The 24,471-nt window shown below is 40.7% G+C and overlaps 1 protein-coding gene across 1 annotated transcript in view; it reads right to left on the reverse strand.

Annotated features, from left to right (window-relative positions):
• LOC145418767 (carbonic anhydrase-related protein 10-like) overlaps nt 1-24,471 on the reverse strand; it is a 90,681-nt gene that overhangs the window by 1,984 nt on the left and 64,226 nt on the right. The window contains exons 4-8 of the mRNA XM_080287105.1: nt 17,142-17,333; nt 14,305-14,400; nt 12,976-13,042; nt 6,026-6,180; nt 1,390-1,524 (exon numbers count right to left, since the gene is read on the reverse strand). Coding sequence (XP_080143231.1) covers nt 1,390-1,524; nt 6,026-6,180; nt 12,976-13,042; nt 14,305-14,400; nt 17,142-17,333 — 645 coding nt within the window. The remainder of the gene's footprint in view (nt 1-1,389; nt 1,525-6,025; nt 6,181-12,975; nt 13,043-14,304; nt 14,401-17,141; nt 17,334-24,471) is intronic.

Genomic DNA, 24,471 nt, shown 5'->3' on the forward strand with positions numbered 1-24,471 from the left:
CACACACACACACACACACACACACACACACACACACACACACAATTCTTCCATCTCCTCCCCCACGCACACAACCTCCTCCCACACACACGCAAGCCCCTTCCCCTCCCACACACACACACTCCTTCCATCTCCCATCCCTTATACCCACAGCTCCTTGCATCACCATCAGGCTCCCTCTCCTCATTCTCCATTCTCGTTTCCCCCCACACACTCACTACTAACTTAAGAACCTTTAACCGCCTCGTAAGACACTACCAAACGCCTTCCCTTTATCTCCAAAACTTCTCCCATCCAATTTTATCCCTCCCTCTTCCCGTCCTCTATCACCGCGAGCTGTATTCAGAAAGGAAGTCAGTTTTTCTTTCTTTTTTCCCTGTTTTCTTTCATTTTTCTTCCTTCCTTCCTTCCTTCCTTCCTTTGCTTCTTTCTTCCTTTATTTCTTCTACGATAAACGGGTATCCATAGGGCTGGAATATCACTGTAAACTTATATTTTCTTTCTTCTTCCAATCATTCCCCCTTGTTTTATTAGTTTCGTGTCATTATATTTCTTCATCAATTAGCTTCAGACTTGGCACAATTGTTCCTTAGGCAAGCACCCCCCCTCACATTTTTTACATTTTTTGATTTGGGAGGAGTCAAAATGAAATCCATACTCGCATACAAAATTTGGGGTCCTATTCTCTTGTATGCCCATTAATTATCATGACAGTTTTTTCAGAAGTATTTGTTAGTTTTTAGAGCTGTGTGAAGACCATCCTGTACTTGGGAATGTTGGTAATGTTGGCAGTCTTTATCTCTCCCTCTTTCTACACATTTTTACATCATCCTTCTCTTTCGTCCAGTTTTTTCTCTTGTTCCTTTGGTCTCACATAGGCCATTCTCACGACTTTTTAGTTGTTCTTGTATTTTTCACCCTATAAGTCTTTAAAATTTGGTTGGGAAGTGTTTTTTAGATGTATGAGTGAAGATAAAGGTATACATGAATTGTCTTAAACACAATACAGGTTCAAGAAAGTTAATGAATTTGGCCATTGCAGTTTCTCATTCCCCCCTCCCGTCTCATCTCTCTCTCTCTCTCGTCATTATTTATCCCTCTTCCCTGTCTTTCATCGGTTCAACTCTTTCCACCGTCTCGGTCACTTGAACACTTTCCTCTCTCTCCTTCCTTCTCCCTTCATCCTTCTTGCTTTGCCTGGTTTTTCTCTCCCCTCGCCTTCTCCCTTTCTTCAGTCCCCCCCCCTCCTCTCTCTCTCTCTCTCTCACATCACTTCAAACCTATCCTCTCACTTTCCCTCCCTCCTCATCCCAAACCTTCCCCACTCTCTCGCTTCCCCCTACCCCGTCCCCCCTTCCCACTCCCCCATTAACCTAGCCTGAGGCCCACCTGGGAGTGCGAGAAGTCAATGTTGGTGCGGACGGTGCGGTGGTGCGCTGACTGCAGAGGCCGGAAGTTGTTGGCCACGGGGGCGTTCCTGTGAAAGTCTGATGGACCCTGCTTCAGCCTCCTCAGCATGCGCATCTGTAGACAAGACGGAGGGAATTACAGCTACATAGGGCTACAAAGGTACAAAGATGGAGATGGAGGGGTTGGTTAAATGTGGCTTTGCTAGTTAGGCCTAATCCTTCCGCTATATCCATTTTACTCTAACTTGGCCTAAAACTGCCATCCCCCCATCTTGACTGCTGAGTTATAACAAAAGAATAACACTAGAATGTAATACTAATGAGAAGAACGGCTGTGGAAAGGATGTAGAAATGTAGCGCTGCCAGTTTCGGTAACTGGACCACGTAAAATAAGTTGGTAAAGGACAAAAATTTAGGCCAAGTTAAGGTAAAAGAACTATAGTATAGGAACTGGATCATTGACGAACCCTCCGTCAGGCGCCCCATCATGTGTATCTGTAGACAAAAGATGGAGGGAGTTACGTAGAGTTACATCCCATACACAGACCATCCATGCCCTACATTCTTTACAGGCATTCTTCCTAACCCTAACACTTTAGCTACCGACGATTTTACCAAGCTTACGTGAAAAATCGGGTGATAGAGACAGAAGGAAATAAAAAAAGAGAAAAGAAAACAGGCGGAGAAAAGACGTGGCAGAAGGTATACACTACTTATCCCTTACACTTCCAGAGTTCTATCCTGTCTTGAATTTAATCATCTGACGGTAGCAAGGATAAAAAATAATGGGCGTTTTCTGACTGAATTTTAAAAGAAGCAAATATCGCAAAGTAACCAGCACGTGCCAGTGTTCCGTAGTAAAGCTGAGTGGAGCATAAAGGGGCCAGGTTGTGGAGGGAAGGATGCAAATTTACTGTGAACATAACTGCTATCGACACGCAGGACAGGAACACAGCGACGGCCTACCCACACACATATCCACATTTCTGCTGCTGACGGCTGTGACTGATGACTGACTGACAGACTGACTGACTGATAATATTCCTAGTGGCCAAATCCCTTCAGTACGAAAGCTTCACAACTATTTTTCCTAACACCAGACGATTTTATTAAGTTTACAAGAGAGCCCCCCTCCCCAGTCGTCGAAGGTGGATTACAGTGAACATCATTACAGCCGAACAGCAATAATTAAGTCTCATATAAAAACAAATGGCCAGCTACGTAGCCAACCTGAGAAATCACACACACACACACACACACACACACACACACACACACACACACACACACACACACACACACACACACACACACACACACACACAAGCAACAACAAACAGCCTACACAATACCCACCTGCAAAACTCGAGAACAAAGCTTTCGACAGTCATGTGAAATACAAAATCATAAGGGCGCAACTATAGACTGAAAATTGCATGTTTGAGGAGTGGCTGGATGTATGGTAGGTTTCACTAGGCACTCTGGTGGTACGTCTGTTGCTTTTGTTTAGTTTTATTCTTGTTTCAAAATCTTGGGCTCCTTATTTCAATTGTGGGAATAGAGTAGGGGTTATACAGTGATACTCATGAACATTCTAATGATGATAATGATGATGATGATGATGATGATGTTGCTGCATAACACCTAATGGTTTTATATAAAAAAAAGGTATGTCTTTCTGTGCCCCTCCCCTCCACCTTTTTTTTTTTTTTTTTTTTCTCAAATACAGTATTGATAATTTCTTAGATGTATGTGTATATGCATGTATGTCTGTATGTCTGTACAGTATGTATATATGTATGTATGTATTTGTGTATGAATGTATTTGCGTATGAATGTATTTGTGTATATATGTATTTGTGCATGTATGTATGTACGTGGTGGCTGAAATGGGAGGGCATTTCCATGACAACTTTAAAGATATGTTTTACGTGTCCTGAAAGATAACCGACCAGTAGGACTAGGTCGCTGAAAAACACCACTCACAATCACTTAAGAAGGAAGAGTTGAGGATAAGGATAAATTTGCATAGTTCATGATTGTTAAAATGAGTGAGGGAGTAAGTTATGTTAAAATATGGAGAGCGGTCATAAAAACGGTAAAAAAAAAAAAAAAAATACATAGCCATCAGAGAGAAAGGCGACTAATACAAAATCATTCCCTGTAGTCCCCAGCTTGAAAAAGTAAATCCAGTTTGTACTGCAATGATGGACAAGTAGCGTTAAAAGAAAAAAAAGAGAAGGTTAAAGTGATCCAACCTTTACCGGCAAACTCCCGTCCCTTGTTTAGGATTGTCTGCATTTTTCATCGGCCTTTCACTCATGCACGCCTCGGATCACCGAAAAAAAAGGCCAGTGGTCAAATTACAGGTAAGTTCGTCTGTAATAATAGGGCACAGTTAGGGTCAGACAGAGAAAATACCTCCTCCTCCAGGCGTTTTTGTCCTTTACACTTTTCGCCGTAACAACTGATTCGTAATTGTTCGGAATTTTGTAACTGGATCTCTGGGCACTAGACTCCTTCTTTGTTCGTGATTTTTTCTTTTCTGTTATTTTGTTTTAAATTTGTATATTCTTTGTTGGTATTGTCTGTAGCTCTTATTTGCTCATGTTGTTTTCTTGTTTTGTGTCTGTTAATCTGTTTTATATTTGTTTTAGGGAGTATCGTTTTCACCTGTTACTTGCTCATGATGCTGTCTTGTTTTTTTTCTGTCCTTCTGATTTATTTCGCTTTGCCTTAGTATTGTTTTCAGCTGTCTTTTGCTCTTGAAGTTTCCTTATTTTCTGTCTGTCCTGATTTATAATATTTTGTTTTTGTATTGTCTTTAATTGTCTCTTGCTCATATGCTTGTTTTGAGTCTGGCATTTTTTTTCTCCATGTCAGTATTGTCTTCAGCTGCCAGTGTCCTCCTTTATGCCTTCCCTACGTGCCACATTTTTCGTGTCTTCAGAGTTTTAAGTATTTTCTGGTTCCATTTCATCCCTGTTCATCTTTCTCCACTTGCGTCTTCCCTAGCATTTTATTTCAGCTAAGGCAGGTGATATTATCTAGGTGGGAGTGAGCCATAAGAGGATGAATGTGCCAGTACCGTATCATCAACCCTCTCAAAGTCATGACAACTCTAGTATTCTATTCCAGTCAACACCAGACGATTATATTCAACTGATAGTAAGAGGACCCTGAAAGCGTTGATACCAATACATCCAATCCTTTACTTTCATTCTTGCCCCATCTTTACCTCTTGCCTTTGTCAGACTCACTTCAGAAAGGCAGTCTTGGCGAGGATGACACACAGTTTATGTAATATGACCCAGTTTATTCCAGAAGACCACCATTGCTGAAACGTTAGGTATACTGGGTCTCCACTCTGAACTTGACGTCTCCCTCTCCAACTTGCCACAGCGTACGTTGGATTCACCACAGCGTCGGTCTTAGGCACTGGACAGAATCAGAATGCCTTTTACCCATTCATTGTGAGAGAGATCCTGCCAAGGCTGAACAAGATCAACTGGCGATAGCAACAGTAAAATAAATGTACGACTATTTTGCAGGGATTAAAGAGGATCGCTTCAAACCCCATTAGTACGAAAGAGGTCTACCTGAAACTGAGTAAAATCTTATGGTGTTAGCAAGAATGAAAAAAAAGGAAAAACGCTATCGTTCCACCAACCTTAATCACTAATCTTTCTATCCCGCCCTTCACGTTTCCGCCACAACCCCCATCCTCACCTCCACCCCCACCACAACACTCACCTCCACCCTTACCCCAAACCCAAGCTAACCCCAGGAACGTCCGTCTCACAGATATTGGGGAGAATCGGAATGCGTGTAAGCTGTTTGTAATTGATGTGAGGCTGGGGACCCGAGGCATGTATTTATAAACCCTCCCAAGCTTCAGTTGTATATAAGATTCCTTGTGTATACGTTTCTCTTCACTCACACTTCAAATATTTCAAAATCGTATGAGAAGGAATATTAAAGTAACGAGACACGAAAAAAACGAAAAAACAAAACGAGTTATTATAGGAGTTCGCACTCATTAGGTCTTTTTTTATCCTGTGTAAATAATTAGGATGCTTTATAAGTACGGGTTCCGGAGGCTTGACCACTGAGGATCGTAGCATCCCTGTACGGGCCGGATTAAGGTTGACTGGTTGCTGCTGGGTAGACTGATTGATATTACTTTACTCTCCGTTCAGGTAAAATTTAATGGAGTCCTATTTTATTTTGGGAGCTCTTGACTATGATATACGAATTTTGTATTTTATTTAGGAGTGAAGGCGATGCATACCCTCTCAAAAATTATTCAGCACTCTTTTGGTACTACCAGCACTACCAAATAATCACGGCCTCACGTCTACGAATAATTCAAAGCTCATTGCATCCAAGGGTTCCGGATAATTTTCAAGTGGGTGTACAGGACTTAGTAGGGAAGAATCTGGGCCAGGAGGTTAAGAAATATAGGTCTCAAGGAACTAGCTTGTCTCGTAATGTAGAGGAGAACCAAGGCACAGAGAAAAAGAGCCTTAAGTATGAACTCTATGTCTCACGCTAACTAATCAAGGCCGAAAGTGTAAGGGCGTTGAGATAGAACTATAACCCCGGTGTGAACTAACCTGATTAAAAGCGATGTAGAGTGGCTTGTTAGGTAGGATCCAAGTGACGGTCTCGTGACATCCTGGGACGGTGAGGGACCCATCGTAGGTGAGATACTGGTCCGTGGAGGGTAGGAGCTCGCTTATGTTTAGCTCGTGGACCGCCGAGGAGGACCCTGTGAGTGGCAGGTGGAGGGGAAGAAGAAAGACATAAGCATCAATGACATATTCTTATAATCTCTCTCTCTCTCTCTCTCTCTCTCTCTCTCTCTCTACATGTTTATTACTGAGCTTTAACAGGTGATCAGCACTCGATTATGATGCTGGTCATGATGAAGTGTTATAGAAAGGAGATTGATTTTCAGTACTACTCTTTTCTTCCATTGAGTTGCATAAAGAAAAAAGTGAACGAAAATTTAGGCCAGATTAAGGTAAAAGGACGATAGTAATATTTTCTAAGTCGTATCGATATAAAAACTTGTATATAATATCGGCGTCATGTGCAAACAACAGAGGTAGTCTATTTCTTCTACGCTAATGTGCTTGTTCGAGAAACATGTGTGGATACAGGTTAGTAGTTATTTTACACACACACACACACACACACACACACACACACACACACACACACACACACGGCCACTATTAATAATCCCCCTACTCTTGCACGAACCATTACCTAAGTTACAGGACACTACAACCCCATCAAGGAACAAAAATGCGTCTGGTTTAATTACAGAACTTTGAAGGCTTTATGCGCTCGGAGGCTGCAGGTGTGTTAGCGACTGTACACCTGGCGGAAAAGTAATTAAAGAGGAATTACGTTACTCTGCATATTTTTTGAGCGTATTCATTAACCCCGCATAGTTGATGAGTTTTTTCTTATTTATTTTTGCAGTGCAAGTATGCAATTATGTAAGGTCATGCATGCATATAGATACTGTACGCGCGAGCGCACGCACGCACACACACACACACACACACACACACACACACACACACACACACACACACACACACACACACACACACACACACACACACACACACACACACACACACATAGAGTAACTGAGTATATCGATAACTGATTATATTTAGTATCGTCAGTTTTTAATCTTAATGACTATCGAAATGACGTATCAGTAATTTTTGTCTTGTATCTTCTACTATGCTTTCAGAATCCAGGAAGTAACCGAGGCTGATTGTTTTATTATAAATTTAATCAAAGGTTCGGTTTTTTTAAGTGTATGCTTCAATATATTTATTTTCTGACGATTTCCTTTTGCGTAAGACTTTGAACAGTGTTGAAATCTGGGTCAGTAGGTGCCCTGCAAGAGGACTGAACAACTTTTTAAAACTGAAGGACATTCCTAGTCGTAACACTAACCGCACAGGAGAAAAAAAAAGTTATATATGTAAATTTCTTGCGATTCACTAGCTTGGATGTTAATCAGTAAGCCTGTAAAATGACTGCTGGCAGAATATCTCATGCACTTATACGTTAACGTGAGAGAACGATGACAACAAGACGGAGCTCGTTTGGGAATGGAGGTTAAAAATATAATGTTGCGTTTGTTCAGAATAATGGCCTAAAGAACACCGAGTATGGGTGATGGAATGACGAAAACGAAAGCCGTATTCCTAGTTTGCTTCGGAGACTTCGTAGTGCCTCTTCCTCAGCGATTTATTGTACACATCACAGTTTAATAGCATCTTGAATATCTCTAATCCAAGTTATGTCGGTATTAAAACTATACAAGCAACGTAAAGATGGATGTTAAATTATGATATGCAAAATAAATAGGTGAGGAAAATGTACTTCCTATGCCGCTTAAAACACAGTTCCAAGAGTGAGTTTGTTCGCGTGGGAGAGTGATGAAAACAAGACTTGGTTGGTTAATGCAAGAGTTAAACTGATGGTCTTTCATGTCTGCATCTGGTTAGGTCTGGAACTATCTTCATCGCCAGGTCTTTCACACTGCCTTTGATTTCCAGTCTTTGATTTTCAGACATCTGGAAATAACGAACGTTGAGTTTGGCTTTAATTTTAGCTCATTTTTATTTAGAAGGGACACATTTTGCAGAGTGTAATCTTTTTCTTAAATTAAAAAACTGTGAATGCAGGATAATGGAGAAAGAAAGATTTGGTTACTTCGTGTAGAAAAGCAATCACAGACAAGACTGTGTTCGTGTGGGAAATGCCCTGAAACAAGATTGGTGTCCCCATCCCGTGTCCCAAGTTCCATTATACGACTCTGCCTAAAACTGTGGAATCTTTACGTGTGTGTATGTTACTGCGCCAAAAACCATGAGGCGAGTGTGCTGGACCGAGATAACGAGTCTGGTTTCTGGAAGGCTCTAGGGACTCTGAAACTCTGGAAACTCTGGAAACACTGACACTCTGGAAGCACCGAGACTTTGAAGCACTGAATCCCTTAGAAACACTGAAACTCCTGGACAACTCCTGGAGACGAAGACAAATCCTTAATCCCTTCAGTATTACAACGTTATTCATTTTAATCTTACTGGTTCTGAACAAGGTGGCAAATCCGCTATAAGCAACCCCAATGAAAACTGGAAACTCCTTGACAAAATTACGTCCTGGAACTAGACGAATATACACTATGATAATTTTTTTTGCTACCGACCGACGAATATAATCCACCTTAGTAGAGACCTTACGTAGGACGATCCTTAACATTCACTATCATTACCACCAGACGGTTTTATTCAGCTCTTGTACCACAGTCGCTTTCAGTATTTTATTCTCTTTTTTGCCAGACGATTTTATTCAGATTACGAGAGAGTCCCCTAATGGAAGGGCTAAAAATGTTGGAATATTTATGTCACGTGAGTAGATGAAACTGAAATAACAGACACAACACCGAAATACCAGACACCAGACCAATGTATCAGGCTACCAGACACCATACCAGGATACCAGACTGATATACCAGACAAAATACCAAGATACCAAACCAATATACCAGACACCATACCAAGATACCAGACCAATATACCAAACACGATTCCAAGATACCAGACCACCCGATATACCAAACACCATACCAAAATACCAGGTCAGACCGATATACAATACAAATTTACTCAGATTAAGAGAGATGGCGTGTAATGAAAGGTATGGAATAGTGAAACATTTAGCTGTCAAGTGAGTAGAATGGACCGATATACCAGGTTCAATTCCAGGAAGGCCCTTGATATACCAGGTTCGATTCCAGGAAGGCCTTTGCTATACCAGGTTCGATTCCAGGAAGGCCCTTGATATACCAGGTTCTATTCCAGGAAGGCCATTGTTAAACCAGGTTCTATTCCAGGAAGGCCATTGATATACCAGGTTCTATTCCAGGAAGGCCATTGATATACCAGGTTCGATTCCAGGAAGGCCATTGATATACCAGGTTCAATTCCAGGAAGGCCATTGATAAACCAGGTTCAATTCCAGGAAGGCCACTAATAAACCAGGTTCAATTCCAGGAAGGCCATTGATATACTAGGTTCAATTCCAGGAAGGCTCTACGACTATATGCCTTGAAACTCTGGAAACTGGACTGAATTAGAGCCTGAGAAATCGCCCGCATGGAGACATAAATCCTCAATATAAATCCTCAGTCCCAAGATATAAATCCCCAGTCCCAACCCCTCGAGGCTGCAATGGCTAGTGGTTGCGTGGTTAGTTTATATATGGAGCGTCAGTTCCACCTACACCATTAACCAATTCATTCGGGTGACTATTTTTTTTTTCATAATATTCCTGCTTCTGCCATAATATAATTCTTTTTTTTTTTTTTTTTTTTTAATTTGATGATATATGAATAATTTGTACACGTAGTTCCCTTTTCATCCACACCATTATGAATTTTAATACAATGACCTTATCACTGTATTCGCGGTACCGAAGTATGATATTTAGTGAGCTCAGTAGGGATCACCGTTCAAGAGGCTCTAAGCTCTCTATTGCTGGAATATTCCAGTGCTCCCAGTCCTTCTTAAACAGTATATATCTGCCTGTCTCTGGAATCGTCTTTCTCAGCATGACTACCTCTGCCAGCATCTCGAAATGATCGGAGATTGATTCTGTCTCCCTTTTGTTCAGTTTTCTCTGGAATGGACTACTTTTTGCATTCTTTCGTCCTTTATTCTTTTCACATATCAAATAATCTCCATTAAAGCATGCTTGGCGATTATGTCTTCTTTTAGTATATCATGGTCACTGAATTAGGAAAGATGCCATCGTATTAAAACAGCTTATCCTGATGCATTCTTAAAATCGAAATCAGCTTGAAAATATACATGAAATCAAAAGCAACGAGGATAATTCAATTTTGCACTAGGTTACACACAACGTTCCATTTCCTCTCACTACTCTTATTCCCATCGCTGTGGTTGGAGTACAGGATTTTTTTTTTTTTTTTTTTGCTGACATACGGAGATTTTGTTCTACCGAGAGAAAACTAACGATCAGAGAGAGAGAGAGAGAGAGAGAGAGAGAGAGAGAGAGAGAGCGAGAGAGAGAATCGTGTAAGCTTCTTTTTCTGTTGTTAATGCACCTGGGAATATGATTTAGGTTGACTTTATTTACTTATTTATTTGTTTTGTCGAGTGAAATCTTAGCGCTCAAAGAATTACTGTAAATCTAATGTGAATAATTTGGGAATGTCGGTATATGAAATGAATGTGATGTTAAGTGAAATACAGTACGGTATATAGCGTGGTCTGTAAAGAGCGCCCCCCTAGAATCTCACCTGATGGAATCTTGTGTGTTGAGGGTACGGCTCAGTCTACTGGTCTGGGCAAGGGTGTGGCAAAGGGAGTAGGACACAAAAGACGCAGGATAGACACTGATAACCCTGACTGATCCCTCTCCACAACACACGCTAAATCACCCAGTGGAGTGGAAGCGGAGCATTTCGTATCAACAACCCAGTATATAGGAAAAGAAAAGCCACCAAGAAATTTATCAAATGTATCCTAAGCGAGAAATTCCCTAACTCTGAGCAAATGGAGGGCAATTTAAGTGTTCTCACTGTACTTCTGAACTTCCAAAGGGCACACTTCAGGCTCCAGGAGTGTACATGTCACCTAAACAGTGAGAATTTAGAAGGCGACGTCAAGGGTCTGAACAAAATAAACAAAAAAATCGGCGGGAATTGTTGAGTTTATGCATGATTTCTCTTGTACTTCCTTTTCATTCATTTCTTTCCTATTCTTTTATTTTTTTTTTTTTTCACTAATTCAGTCATTCGTTCTTTTTTTTTTCTTCGATTCCTTATCTTCTTCTTCTTCTTCTTCATCTTCATTTCTATTTTTTTTTTTTTTAAGGAGACAAGAGCGCGCGTGCGTGCGTGCGTGCGTGCGTGCGTGTGTGTGTGCGTGCGTGTGTGTGTGTGTGTGTGTGTGTGTGTGTGTGTGTGTGTGTGTGTGTGTGTGTGTGTGTGTGAGCAAAAGAAAGTAAGGAGAGGAGAGACAAGTGTGTGAGAAAATGCAGTGAAGGGAGGGATGAAGGGAGACTGTAAAGATGAGAGTGTATTGATAGGTAAGTGCAAGTAAATAGGTAAGTGTAAGCAAGTTTTAATGAACAGATGATGCCACTCCTGAGACAAATGATTTCAAACCCACTCAAGCAATATCCGTGAATACAGGAAACGAGGCAGATCTGACGCTGCATAACACTCTCAGTCTCCAATAGCATACAAATGATCTCAGACTCACTCAGGCAACATCCGTGAATACCCGGAATGTGACTGGTTCAATGCATAGCCGTGGTGATTTATTCTAACCCTTTCGCTGCGAGATGCTTACGTGTGGGGAACGCAAATGAATAAATAAATAAACAAAATATAAATACCGGTACAGCCTTTCCAACTGTCTACTCATTTGTCTCTATACTGATGCTGGTTACGGAGGCCTTCGCGTGGTGACTATAACAGAGGTGTTCCACTGCCCGATTATATAAACATTTTCTCCTCTCTCTCTCTCTTTCTCTCTCTCTCTCTCTCTCTCTCTCAAACCTTTATCTGACCTTAACTCCAGCACGACAAAATATCACCTTCCTCTCCTCTGCACAGACACACATAGTATATCGGTCTTTGTTTCTCCACTACGGCAAGTCTTTGTTTAGTGTCAGGGATGGTTTCGAAATAATAGTTTTTTTTCTTTACGTAGCTGGTGCTCTAAGCTGTTGACATATGTAAATTAGATTAGTGATGGACGTTTGATAGGCGAAAATGTTTGTAATTAAAGGTGACACTAATAAGAAAATATACAGGAAAGGAGTAACTTGAGATGTTAAAAAAAGTTTTTTTATGGAACTTTATTTTTATGAATAATTTAAGGTGAACTTCTTAAAAGATAAATAAAAGGGAACTGGGGAAACTTGTGAATTAACTTTATATACTGTAGGTAGCAACGGAATTTTGGTATGTATTTTCATTTTTTTCTTCAATTCCGAATAGAAAATAATACCAAAGTTTTAAACATGCCATCGCCCTAAAGCAGTCAACTTTAGCGTCCCTGGTTTGGCCATTTAGGAAGGATAACAATTTGTACATAACGAGTCTCCAAAGAATGGCCAGTTAGTCTCCCGGCCATTTTTTATTTCATCTCTGTCTCTGTCTGTGTCTGTCTGTCTTCCTGTCTCTGTCTCTCTATCTGCCTGTCTGTCTCTGTCTCTTTGTCTGTCCTCTCTCTGTCTGTCTGTTTGTCTCCCTTCAATTTTAAGGTCGGACTATCAACACAACATCGAAAGGTCAGTGTAACCTGAAAATTTATGTAACTCTCTCTCTCTCTCTCTCTCTCTCTCTCTCTCTCTCTCTCTCAAACACACACACACACACACACACACACACACACACACACACACACACACACACACACACACACACACACACACACACACACACACACACACACACACACACACACACACACACACACACACACGTACTCACCTCCATACTTGACACTAGGAAGGCCCTGCAGCATGTTGGCCAGAGCAGGGGTTGTGCGGTCACCCAGCTGTGAGGGAGAGACAAGGCAAATTACACTCATGTAGTACACACATTACGCTTTGATACGTACATGAATTAGGGGCAGATTAGGATATTACAACTCACGTACTACACATGTTACAGGTTGGTGTGTACACGTATTAAAGAGGGTCCAGGCTGTTATGTTCATGTACGACACACTTTAATGCTGTGTGTGTGTGTGTGTGTGTGTGTTCCAGCTTTACATATCACCCTCAACATGCCGTGTTCCGATCGCCTGAGCCGCTCACTGGCGCCTAAATCCCTTCCATTGTCTCTTACGACCCCATTAACACGTGCATGGGGACTGCGGCTGGGGACTCGCAATGGGGGACTCATCTGGTCAGCCCTGTTCCACCCAGACTAGCAGTACATTCAGCGTCTGACACATAAACGCAATTCGGCAGCGGTAACTACATATAGCTACACGGAACACAGCTAACTGGTCGTTGAAGAATGAGATGGGGAGTCACAATGTCTTTACCACGCAGTATATTCTCCGTCTAGGAAATAAAGGCAATGTTGCAACGTAACTACAGACAGCTACATGACACACAACCACATATTCATCCAAGCATGAGATGAGCAGCCAAAATTTATAGATAGTTATATCTTGAAGTTACATTATAACTAATTATTAAGGTAACATAAAATATTGAAGAAATATCCATGGCAATTCTACTGAGAGCGCAATAGAAGATAAAGTGAAAACTAAGCAAAAGGAGAAGAGTGCCTAGGTCTATCTCCTTCTCCACGAGACGTCTCAAAGAAACTAAATATAATCGTCTTGTAATTGTAAGAATAAAGTGATTATTCTAATTCCTTTATTACTTGGGAGGGGGTAGCAGGCGTGTTCTAAGCTGCATTGCATCCTAGGCCTCCGACGGAATAATTTAAAAGAAGCCTTCCCGATAGTCAAGCTCAATTTCAACCAGGGGATGTCTTTAACAAATATTCATCCTATCTCCAGACGGTTTCATTTGATGGAGAAAAATCGTTGGCCGTAATTTGACTAACTCTGTATCTACCTTCCCCAGTAAAAAATCTCTCTTCTATACTGATTATATTCGTGTACAAATAAAAAAATAAAATAAAGAATATATCATTGGCCTGAAGAGTTAACCAGTATGTGGATTCGATTTCATCATCACTCCCAGCCCCCGCCACCATCTCATACACCCTGGAACAAAAATAGCGTAAAATAAGACGTCCTGGTAGTGAAGGGGTTAAGTGGGTTATATGTCCACTCACCTGCACCAGCACCCCCACCGCCACCACTCCGTACACCTGGCTGGCCGCCTGACTAAAGTTGCGGTACAGCTGTGCGTTGTAGCCGTACACTTGCAGCTGCGGGCGAGAGAGAGACAGGATACAGATATAATAACTTTCACACAATAAATAATAACAAGGCACACCAATACTGTATAAAATTCGGAACTGTTTGAAATGCCTTTCTAAATGTCAGGTTAAATCGTCAGCCGTACAAAAGCAGTTAAGAGGACGAGAGCGTAAGTAAATGTGATCACTTTTACGATAGGAACAACAACAACAACGATAATAAACATATATATATATCCCATTCTGAACCGTTCGAAATGTCTGTTCTATAGATGTTTAAGAGAATAAACTAGAACAAGCAAGAACACTCAAGAAACGATGTTCTTAGGCTGCGAAGTATATTACATTCCAAGCCGCATGCCGTTTGTCTCCGTCCCTCCTAAACCATACTCTTTTCACCTTAACCTGACCCAAATTTTCGTATTTTTGCTGCATATTTCACGTAGCTCATTGGCAGAAAAGACAGTCCTACAGCTCTACATCCCTTCCATAGCACTTTTTCGTGATCAACATAATTTTAATGAGTTGATATATTGTTACAATTCAGTGGCAGAAAAATACAGTGCTACGCCTCAACATCCTTGGCAGTTTTAGGCCGAGTTAAAGTGAGAAGAATATTGCTTTCTCCATCTTGCTCGTGTGTCTTAGATGACGATTTTATGTCAATTAAAGTGGAAGGGATATAGCTTGCTTCATCTTTGCTCGTGTGACTTACAATAGATTTTAGGCCAAGTTAAGGTGAAGAAATATTGTCTGCCGTCGTTCGTGTGCCTTATAGCTCGGTCTGTAGGTCTGTTTAGGGTTCTCGTGCAATATACAGTGGATTCAGTATCTTCTTTAATTAATAGGAATATCATGTTTTCATCGGCGGAATTTGGTCCTTTAATCACTAAGCGCCTGGTCCAGTTCTAAGTAAATGCTATGAATATCAGGTTCCTCGAAGAGACGTGTGAATGGATCTCTTTATTTATTTATAACTCGGTTGTGTAATGAGGTGTATATATAACTGAAGATTTAATAGGCGTAGGTACATAGCATGGGGTTAGATGTATATGCATGAAAATTGTATACGCGTATTGTTTTTAACTCCATACACTTTATTTTTTATTATATTTTATTTTTTATTTCTTCCTGCAGGCATCAATAATTTATTCACTCTATACATGTTAATTTATATATTTACCTTACACACTTTATACAGTTAGCTTATACATTTTGTCTCATACAGCTAGTTTAATATTTTACTCATTGGATTATTTACCTCATACATTTCACTTCATACATTTCCTTTACATATGTCCCTCACCTTCATACATTATACATTTCCTTTACACATTTCCCTCTATTCATTTTTTCACTCTTTCCTCCAGAACCCTAAAACATTTAATTATAGGGTTTGCGCTCTACATAAATAAGCTTTTTAGTTTGTCCTTATTTTTCGCGTGAAGGTTGTGTGAAAATACGAGAGGGCGAGTGTTGCTGGGGAAGGAAGGGGTGGAGGAGGTAGGGGAGGAGGCAGGAGCGGAGGATGCAGGTAAAAGCAGATAATTAACCAGCCTCTTTTTTGGCACACCTTTGAGGAGCAGGAACAGGAGCATTAATTCAATATTTTTTTAAACTTTTTTTTGTTCCCCTGATTTTGACCAGGTTCTTATTATTATCTTACATTTATTTTGTGCCTGCATTTGACCAACATTATTTTTGTTATTATTATTATTATTATTATTATTATTATTATTCGATATACTCTTTCACTACCTGAGCCCGACCAACTTATTTGCATTATTATGTGATTTTATCAAATACGTTTTCCTGGTTTAATCTGATTATATTCAATACCTAATTCCCCATATGAAGTTCACCGACGTATTTAACATTTTTATTCAATACATTTCTCTCTGCCTCAATTAGACGAATTTATATCATCTGATTATTAATCAGTGCAGTTTCGCCATTTGAATTAGAGCTGATTATTACCTTTTACTATTCCCTGCATTTAATATCAACCTCACTATGACCCGCGTCTTGTTGATGTATACATTCTAATACATTTTCCCCACCTGAATTTCACTATTTCATTATTACCTGTTTATAAATATTTCTGAGGTATTAATCTCTTGAAATAATAACGCTTTCTTTTGGTTTTACATTTTCCTGCCTTCAGACAATTTTTAAAACCATAGTCCTATCAAGTAAGAATCGAATTATAGTACTGAAATTTAAGTATATTTTCCCACCATTATTTTTCTCAGCTTCTTATTATATGGTTACATTTCTTTTATTTTTTCCTGCATTTTTTTTTTTTTAAGTAAATATAAATGAAGCATTAAAATTCCCTCCCTAGGCACTAGCATTTCCACGCTTCATAGTGACGACTCTATAATTGTGGTGACTGGTGATGATAATGATGATAATGAGGAAGATAATGGTGATGATGACTGACGGCTGAGTAATGATGACTGACGAATGATTAGTGATGCTTGATGGTTGTTGATTGATGATGGTGATGAAGATAATGTTGATGATGACTGACGGCTGAATAATGATGACTGACGATTAACGAATGATGATTATTGATTGATGATAATAATAATGATAATAATAACAGTGATGATGATGATGATAATAATGTTGATGATGACTGACGGCTGAATAATGATGACTGACGATTAACGAATGATGATTATTGATTGATGATAATAATAATGATGATGATGATGATGATGATGGTGGTGATGATGAAGCCTTACCTCCGCGGGGAAGGCGTAGTTGGCTATGGTGTGCTCGGAGCCCTGGAGGTCCCTCTCGCCGAAGTGGAGTCTGAGGTGGCTGACGGAGTAGGTGTAGGAGAGAGGGCCCCCGGAGAGGTTGACTGGGGGCCCCGAGGACGGCTTCACCCTCCACTCGAGGCTGTGACCTGTGTTGACCAGCATCCCCTGAACCTGGAGGAGGCGAAGAAGGAGGTAATTCAAACACCTATCGACTACGCGAGATCCAGTGAGGTAGTTATTGAAGTTTCTGCTCAATCTTCATCCTAGAGAAAAATATGCATTGGTTGAAAGTATGGAGTCGTCTGAACTAGAAGAGAGAGAGAGAGAGAGAGAGAGAGAGAGAGACGTTACGAGAACATTTTCGCTAATTTAGGTGTGATAAGCAGAGTAAATCGCTAAGGAAAGAGTGTTACGAGAATCCCAAGGCCATCTGGAATACGACCCCAGATTTCTCGGGTCAAGACTGAGGACTGGGTAGCTTTGTTGGTCAGTCTCCTCTTCATCCTCTTGTAGGAGGGATGGTGGCTTGATTGGCTTGTTATTGAGGTGAAGCCAGCTGAGAGAGAGAGAGAGAGAGAGAGAGAGAGAGAGAGAGAGAGAGAGAGAGAGAGAGAGAGAGTCAACAGTCTAGTCTCTCTCTCTCTCTCTCACACACACACACACACATATCCTTGAAAGTTTTATTTAAAAAAAAAAAACTTGGACGCATATAAATCGCTAAACCTGTTTCCTCTTTGAGTAATCCACGCGAATTAAAATCAGCTTTTTTTGCCACTGTTTGTGTTCGAATATTTCCAAAAAATTGCTGCCGGAAAAATATATATAAAAACCCGTATTTACTCCAAACAGAAATAACAGTCGCTTCATGTTTTTTTTATACCATGCAAGAGCGTTTGAAATATATGGGTGTTTAGCTCTGGAAAACCCCGGTAAATCAGAGAGAGAGAGAGAGAGAGAGAGAGAGAGAGAGAGAGAGAGATTGGATGATGTATTGATGGGTTAAAATCGCTACAGAAAAAGTGCTACGAAGTCTCTACGCTACCAAGAAAAAGTGAATCAGTGTTTATGTTTGCCACTCTACCTGCATGTGAATGTGTCTGCCACCCTACCACACACATACACACACACACACACACACACACACACACACACACACACACACACACACACACACACACACACACACACACACGCCAATCGTATACACACCAAGCGTACACACAACTTCACTTACAAACACCTTCACGAAACGCACATACGTATCCTGACCAGCAGTAGACACACCTGACGCACTACAACTCTAGGACACACCTACACCCGCCGTACACCAAAGCTTTCGTACACAAACACTCAGACAGACAAACACACAAATAAACAAACACGAATACAAACACACTCTCCCTCCCTCTCTCTCTCTCTCTCTCGTGCGTGTGTCGTGCTACCGTGTCATTATACCCCAATGATTGATATATCGGGCCACTGCCAACACAGGTGAAAAATTATACACATATTCCTTTCGATTACACCTGTCATTTTGAACTTGGTAAAAAAAAAGAAGTAAAACAAAAATGTATTGGGGAATGAAAATGGAAGGGAGAGAGAGCGGTAAATGTTGATGGGGAGGAGGGGAGGAAGGATGGGGTGGGGGAAGAAGGGGAAGGATTGGGGAGAGGGTGGGGGAGGGGGATTGAGAGAGGGAGAGAGGTGGAGTAAATGTCAGTGTTTAGGGCAGGAGCTCCACTCTTGGTTGGTAGGTCTTTGTTATGCTTTGTTCGAGAGAGAGAGAGAGAGAGAGAGAGAGAGAGAGAGAGAGAGAGAGACAGACAGACATACAGACAGACAGAAAGAAAGATAGCATCAAACACTACCCAATCCCACGTACTCAGTCAAACCTAACCCTATAGCCTGAATCTGATCCCTTTATAGCCTCAGTAAAAAGGATCCCCAGTGTAATTCGATCTCACACACACTTTCAGCGCCTATTTAATACTCGTTGAAATGATGCTTGACCGAAATATTGCGTGATAATAGTTAGTATTATCAGCGTCAATATTAAAGGGGATGGACGTTGGAAATAATTTGGAAGCTTTATCGTCGTCGTCATTTTCATTATTATTATTATTATTATTACTATCAGGAAACATGATAATGGAACTCTGTCATCATCATCATCATCATCATCATCATCACCATCATCAGTAGATATTTTAGGAACATCATCATCATCATCATCATCATCATCATATCATCACCATCGTCATCCCCCTCAGGAAACATTTTTAGGAGCTTCATCATCATCATCATCATCATCATCATCATCATCATCATCATCATCATCATCATCATCATCATCCCCCTCACGAAACATTTTAGAAACTTCAACATCATTATCATCAGGAAATTTTTTGGCTTTATCAGCGTCGTAGCACAATTTCCTATCAAAATTCTCGTATATATAGAAGTTTCAGAATCTGTGTACTCAAAATAAATAAATAAATAAATAAATAAATCGTCCATGCACCGGTGTGAGGCATGCAGCATGTAATTAATGACAGGTATCAATCAGGTATCAATCAGCGTTGCCAATATGTCTATACCATTGCCTCCTTGTCACCTCCTTATTAGTTCCCGTTAGCTCTTATTAGTACTGTATAAATGGACACTTAGCAGCACCCTTTCCTTAGATATTTATTCTCCACATTACACTTCATTTTCCTCTTCAATGTGACTGATACAAACTCGATGTTAATACGATATAGAAACATAGGAGAGACTCACCTAGCCCTATACAAAATAAATCACCAGCTAAAAGGTGCTACGATGCACTTCTTCCACCTAGTATACCTCCTTAAATGGTCATCCTCTTCGCTCACGGGAACCGCAAAAGTGTAACGTAATTTTTATCCAGGACACTACAGGCAGACGTCAGAGTTTACCTTTCTGATTAGCGAGGGAGAGGGAGAAATAACAAGCTGGAGACTAAAATACGCTTACATCAGGGGAGAGAAAGCTTCCAGTCCTCTCCCTTCAGCACACGCATCGTTACTGATAGAATTCACTGATCCAGTTAACGTTTGAAGACCAAAGTAAAAATATATGGTGGTGATGAATCTGTGAACGAGGGGGAGACTGACAGGAAACAGGAGATTGGCTGCGTTATCTTCCCCTTCCGAAGGCTGATACTTCTCGTGTGTATTCCAAACTTTGTCGCGGCCTGTTAGTAGTGTTTTTTTCTTTTACTGTATATAAATAAAAAAATAAGGAAACAGTATATGTCTATATCTATATATTTATCTATCTGTCTATCCGTCTATCTAAATAACGTAATAGTATAATATCAGTGTATATAGGTAGTACAGTATAAGGGAAACGAGACTATCTTCATGATGCATTATTTTTTGTCTTGCTGTTCTCTGGATCTGATTTCTCAGCCAGCTATCAGAATTCATGTTCAAGTTTTTATTTAGTTCAGGAACGTTTGGTGCACATAGCCTACATCACCAGCATCTTTTTCTCTAAAATACAGAGTTAAGATAATAGCACAATGTCTAACGTGGCTTATTAACGGCTTTATAAAGTAAAAATCACAGTATTTATCACAATCAGTTTACAGTGTTTCTTGCTGTAAAAGAAAGAATAGTACGAAGCAAATATGATACGAGAAAGTATGTAACTGCAAGACAGAGCTAGATACAACAACATTTACGATTACCCACAGCAGTAGCCAAATGAATTACATCCAGGGAGGAGAGAGAGAGCGAGAGTGGTCTAATCAACTACAGGTATAAGGACTGTGGGTGACTGCAGAGACTATGTATGTATGATGTTTACGCTGCGTTGTATGGTGCTGTTGGGTGTGTGTCCAAGTGTACAGCAATCAGCGAGGAGTCTTGTCTGGATCCTATAGACTATTTGTTTTAACTTGACGAGCATCCCCAACCCCTTTCAGCTCAGCTGATGGTCATGTTTAATTAAACTTGAGTGGCCATCAGACTGGTACCCAAGAGGACTTATTCTTATCTGATAATTAATGCTCATTTCATGCAACTACGACTTATTATTCAAGTTGTAGAGTGTTCCAGTTCTATCAGGTAAAAACAAATCTACCATAGAATGATACGAAAGTGTCGCTGCCTTAACCTGTCCCCTTGTTGCTTGCCGGAATCAAAAGATTCGGCAAGCATGTTGGTGCGTTCGGTATGTTTGTCTGTCTGTCTGTTTGTTTGTCTGCACTCTACATGTCACAATTTTCCGCTAATCGTTCTGAAAAAAAATCAGAAAGAAGATATCCATAAACCCTGGAAGCCAACTGTTTTTCATCAAAATCGGTCAAGGGCCCTGGGCTGGGTGGGGGGTTGAAACCCCTCGATGGCCGTGGATCCGGAAATCGTCGGGACTCAGTGGCCAACCCAGTCACCATTTTTTCAAATTTCGGAAATCGATTTTTATTTTCTTACCAGATTGAATGTTTTATATATCTATATCTATATCTATCTAACTATCTATCTATATACAGTATATATATATATGTGTGTGTGTGTGTGTGTGTGTGTGTGTGTGTGTGTGTGTGTGTGTGTGTGTGTGTGTGTGTGTGTGCGCGTACCACCTACCTAGGCTCGGCATTTTCGTCTGTTCAGTACAAGCTAAAATATTGTCTTCTTTTGTTCATCTTAGAGTGCATATTCGTACTACAGCAAAATAAAATCTTAGCGTAACTCCATTTGTACTTTAAGACATTGCCGTCCGAATGTGAAAATAAGGTCAAGCTTGCTTCCCTCGCTGCAGCTTCACCAAGTTAGAAACGGCAACCCTCTGCCCTCCCCTCCCCTCAACCCTGGCCCAGACACCACACTACTCTTACTGCAGCTCACGTTTCAGCTCGCAGGATACGCTTAGCGGCACCTCACATACGATACTGTGCACTGGACAAGATTATGGTACTGGACTCAGGCGCGGTCAGTGATGGGGACGACTTTTCTCTCTTTCTTTCTTTTCTTTTTTCTTTACTTTTTTTTTTTTGTCCAGAATGAGTTTGAGGTAAGGACAGAATATGGATACAGAATACTCAGATAACACAAGATGGAAGACATAATGACCCTTAAGGAGTTTAAAGTGTATAAGGAAAATAAACTGCCAAGAAAGGAGTGCTCAACGAGCAGCCCTTGGGCTGCCATCAATTTGTCCGGCTCTTTCCATAAAAAGCAACTGAAAATATCATATTCCAATTTGCCTCATGAACATCCATGTTGAAAAATGTATAGTTTGGTCACTGAAACAAGAGCCAGGATCAATTAAAGTTAATATAATCAGACCAGCAGTGTAGCAGATCGTGAGTTATAATGAGTCTGGATAAGTTTCGGAGCTTTTGGCTTTATAGGATGAATGCAACCCACCAAGTCTTGCTGAAAGTAAAGTTTGGCACTTCAACGGTGAAGGCTGAGCACTCGTGTTCTAAGCCCAAGTGTATACGGCCCTCTCGTCTGGGGGCCCACGTGACCTGGGTGTAGGTGTAATGGCGACAAAGGTCAGACACTTGTCACTCACCATCTGGGACAAGTGCAGAGGGCCACACTAGGTCAGACAGGCATGGGTTGCTCATGGGAACCCTAGGTGGATCGCACTTTGCACCGGCTTATTTGTTTCACTTTGTTGATCTAATTGGTCAGGGAAAAAGACAAGAAAAATGAATACCCCAGTACAGGGCTTGCTTAGAATATCTTTTTTACTATTGACCTTGATATGAAAATTAAATCCTTGTCAGAGTTCTTGACAGAACCACTCTTGTCTTCCTGCCCCGAGAGAGAAAAACACTGCAGTTTTTATAGAAGAGGATAATGAAGTGAAATGTACAGAAAAAGTCGCCGAGGATGAGGTATTACCAACTCTAAAAAACCCTTTAAAATACCATCCTCAGTTGTAACACAGCTTGCGTTTCTCATTTACAAGAGGATATTCAGGTGTAAGAAACAGCGTAGTTGGCTAAGGAATAGGTATTACGAATCTTTCAAGACACTTAGAAAACGACCCTTGATTGTAACACAGCCTGCATACCCCCGTCTCCATACTTATCCCACCCTGGCCGACATGACATCGCCCGACATGACGCCACCCCGTGTTGACACTTATTTCGTCCTGTTTTGTCTGTGTCCTCTGTTTCCCTTGATGTGACTCGGGGCTGAGGCTTTGGAGATGTCGTAGTACCCCTTCCTTAGCTATTTATCCTGCTCATCACACCTCTATATCCTCCTAGATTATGTTCGTGGTAAACTGTTTAACGCCTTTAGTCCGATGACGTATTCTTCATTATATTCTTGCCATCACCAGACGATTTTAATAAGACTTCGAATTCAAGTGATTAAGATTTCTCCTATATACTGTTTAAATTATACTCTCTTTTCTCTAGCTTGGCCCAGGTTTTCATCCTATTGCAGCTTACCTCACGTACGTACACCCTATAAAAAAAGAATCGGGACCCTTACTGCACGATACAATATGCCACACCACACGAAGGAATTTGAAGCCCAAACCGAGTTCTGGTGCGTATCAGTGGTCATTGCGAGACGCATCAGCTCGTGGGGTCCCGATTCTTTTTTTTATAGGGTATACATGAAGGACAGAAAAAGACAATACTATGGTTCTACATTCATTCCATGGCACTTCTTCATGACAAGCATCTCATTCTAGTGCTAATGTATTCTTACAACTCAACATTCATGATGGAGAGATGGCAATTTTAGGCCAAGTTTGTGTAAAGAAAGTATAGACTAGTAGGAGCTAGAATGAAGTAAAAAAAAGACGCACTCGGGCAGAACAGGTTGGTAGAAACTGGAGAAAGAGGCCGAGGCTGAAAGAGAGGGAGGCGCAGAGATTAAGAGATTACCTGAACTTGGAAGTCAGGTAGAAGGGTATTAAAGAGGGGAGGAGGATGCAGGAAGAAGTAATGAAGCTCCTGAAAAAGACTACAAAAAGCAAAGAAACATTAACCTACATCACGTGAACAGCAACAGAGAGGGACCTAGAACTCTGATTATTAACAATGATAATACTAAGACAACATTAGCCGACTAGATGTGGAGAGTAATAGTGAGGGAACAAGAACTCTCTCTCTCTCTCTCTCTCTCTCTCTCTCTCTCTCTCTCTTTCAACACATAGTACTAAACTCTCTATATTTATAGCACGGCACGTTTAAAATGTAGCAAAAGTAAACGCGTGAAGTGAATAAAGTAACCTGTCGCTAGCTCCATTGGCCATATCAAATTGCCCTTCTAACAATGAATAGATGAAAACAGTCTTTTTTCGATACAACTTC

The sequence above is a fragment of the Coenobita brevimanus genome, chromosome 14, assembly GCF_032717465.1.
Source record: "Coenobita brevimanus isolate Jiangsu-jjx chromosome 14, ASM3271746v2, whole genome shotgun sequence".
In the NCBI taxonomy this organism is placed as follows: Eukaryota; Metazoa; Arthropoda; class Malacostraca; order Decapoda; family Coenobitidae; genus Coenobita; species Coenobita brevimanus.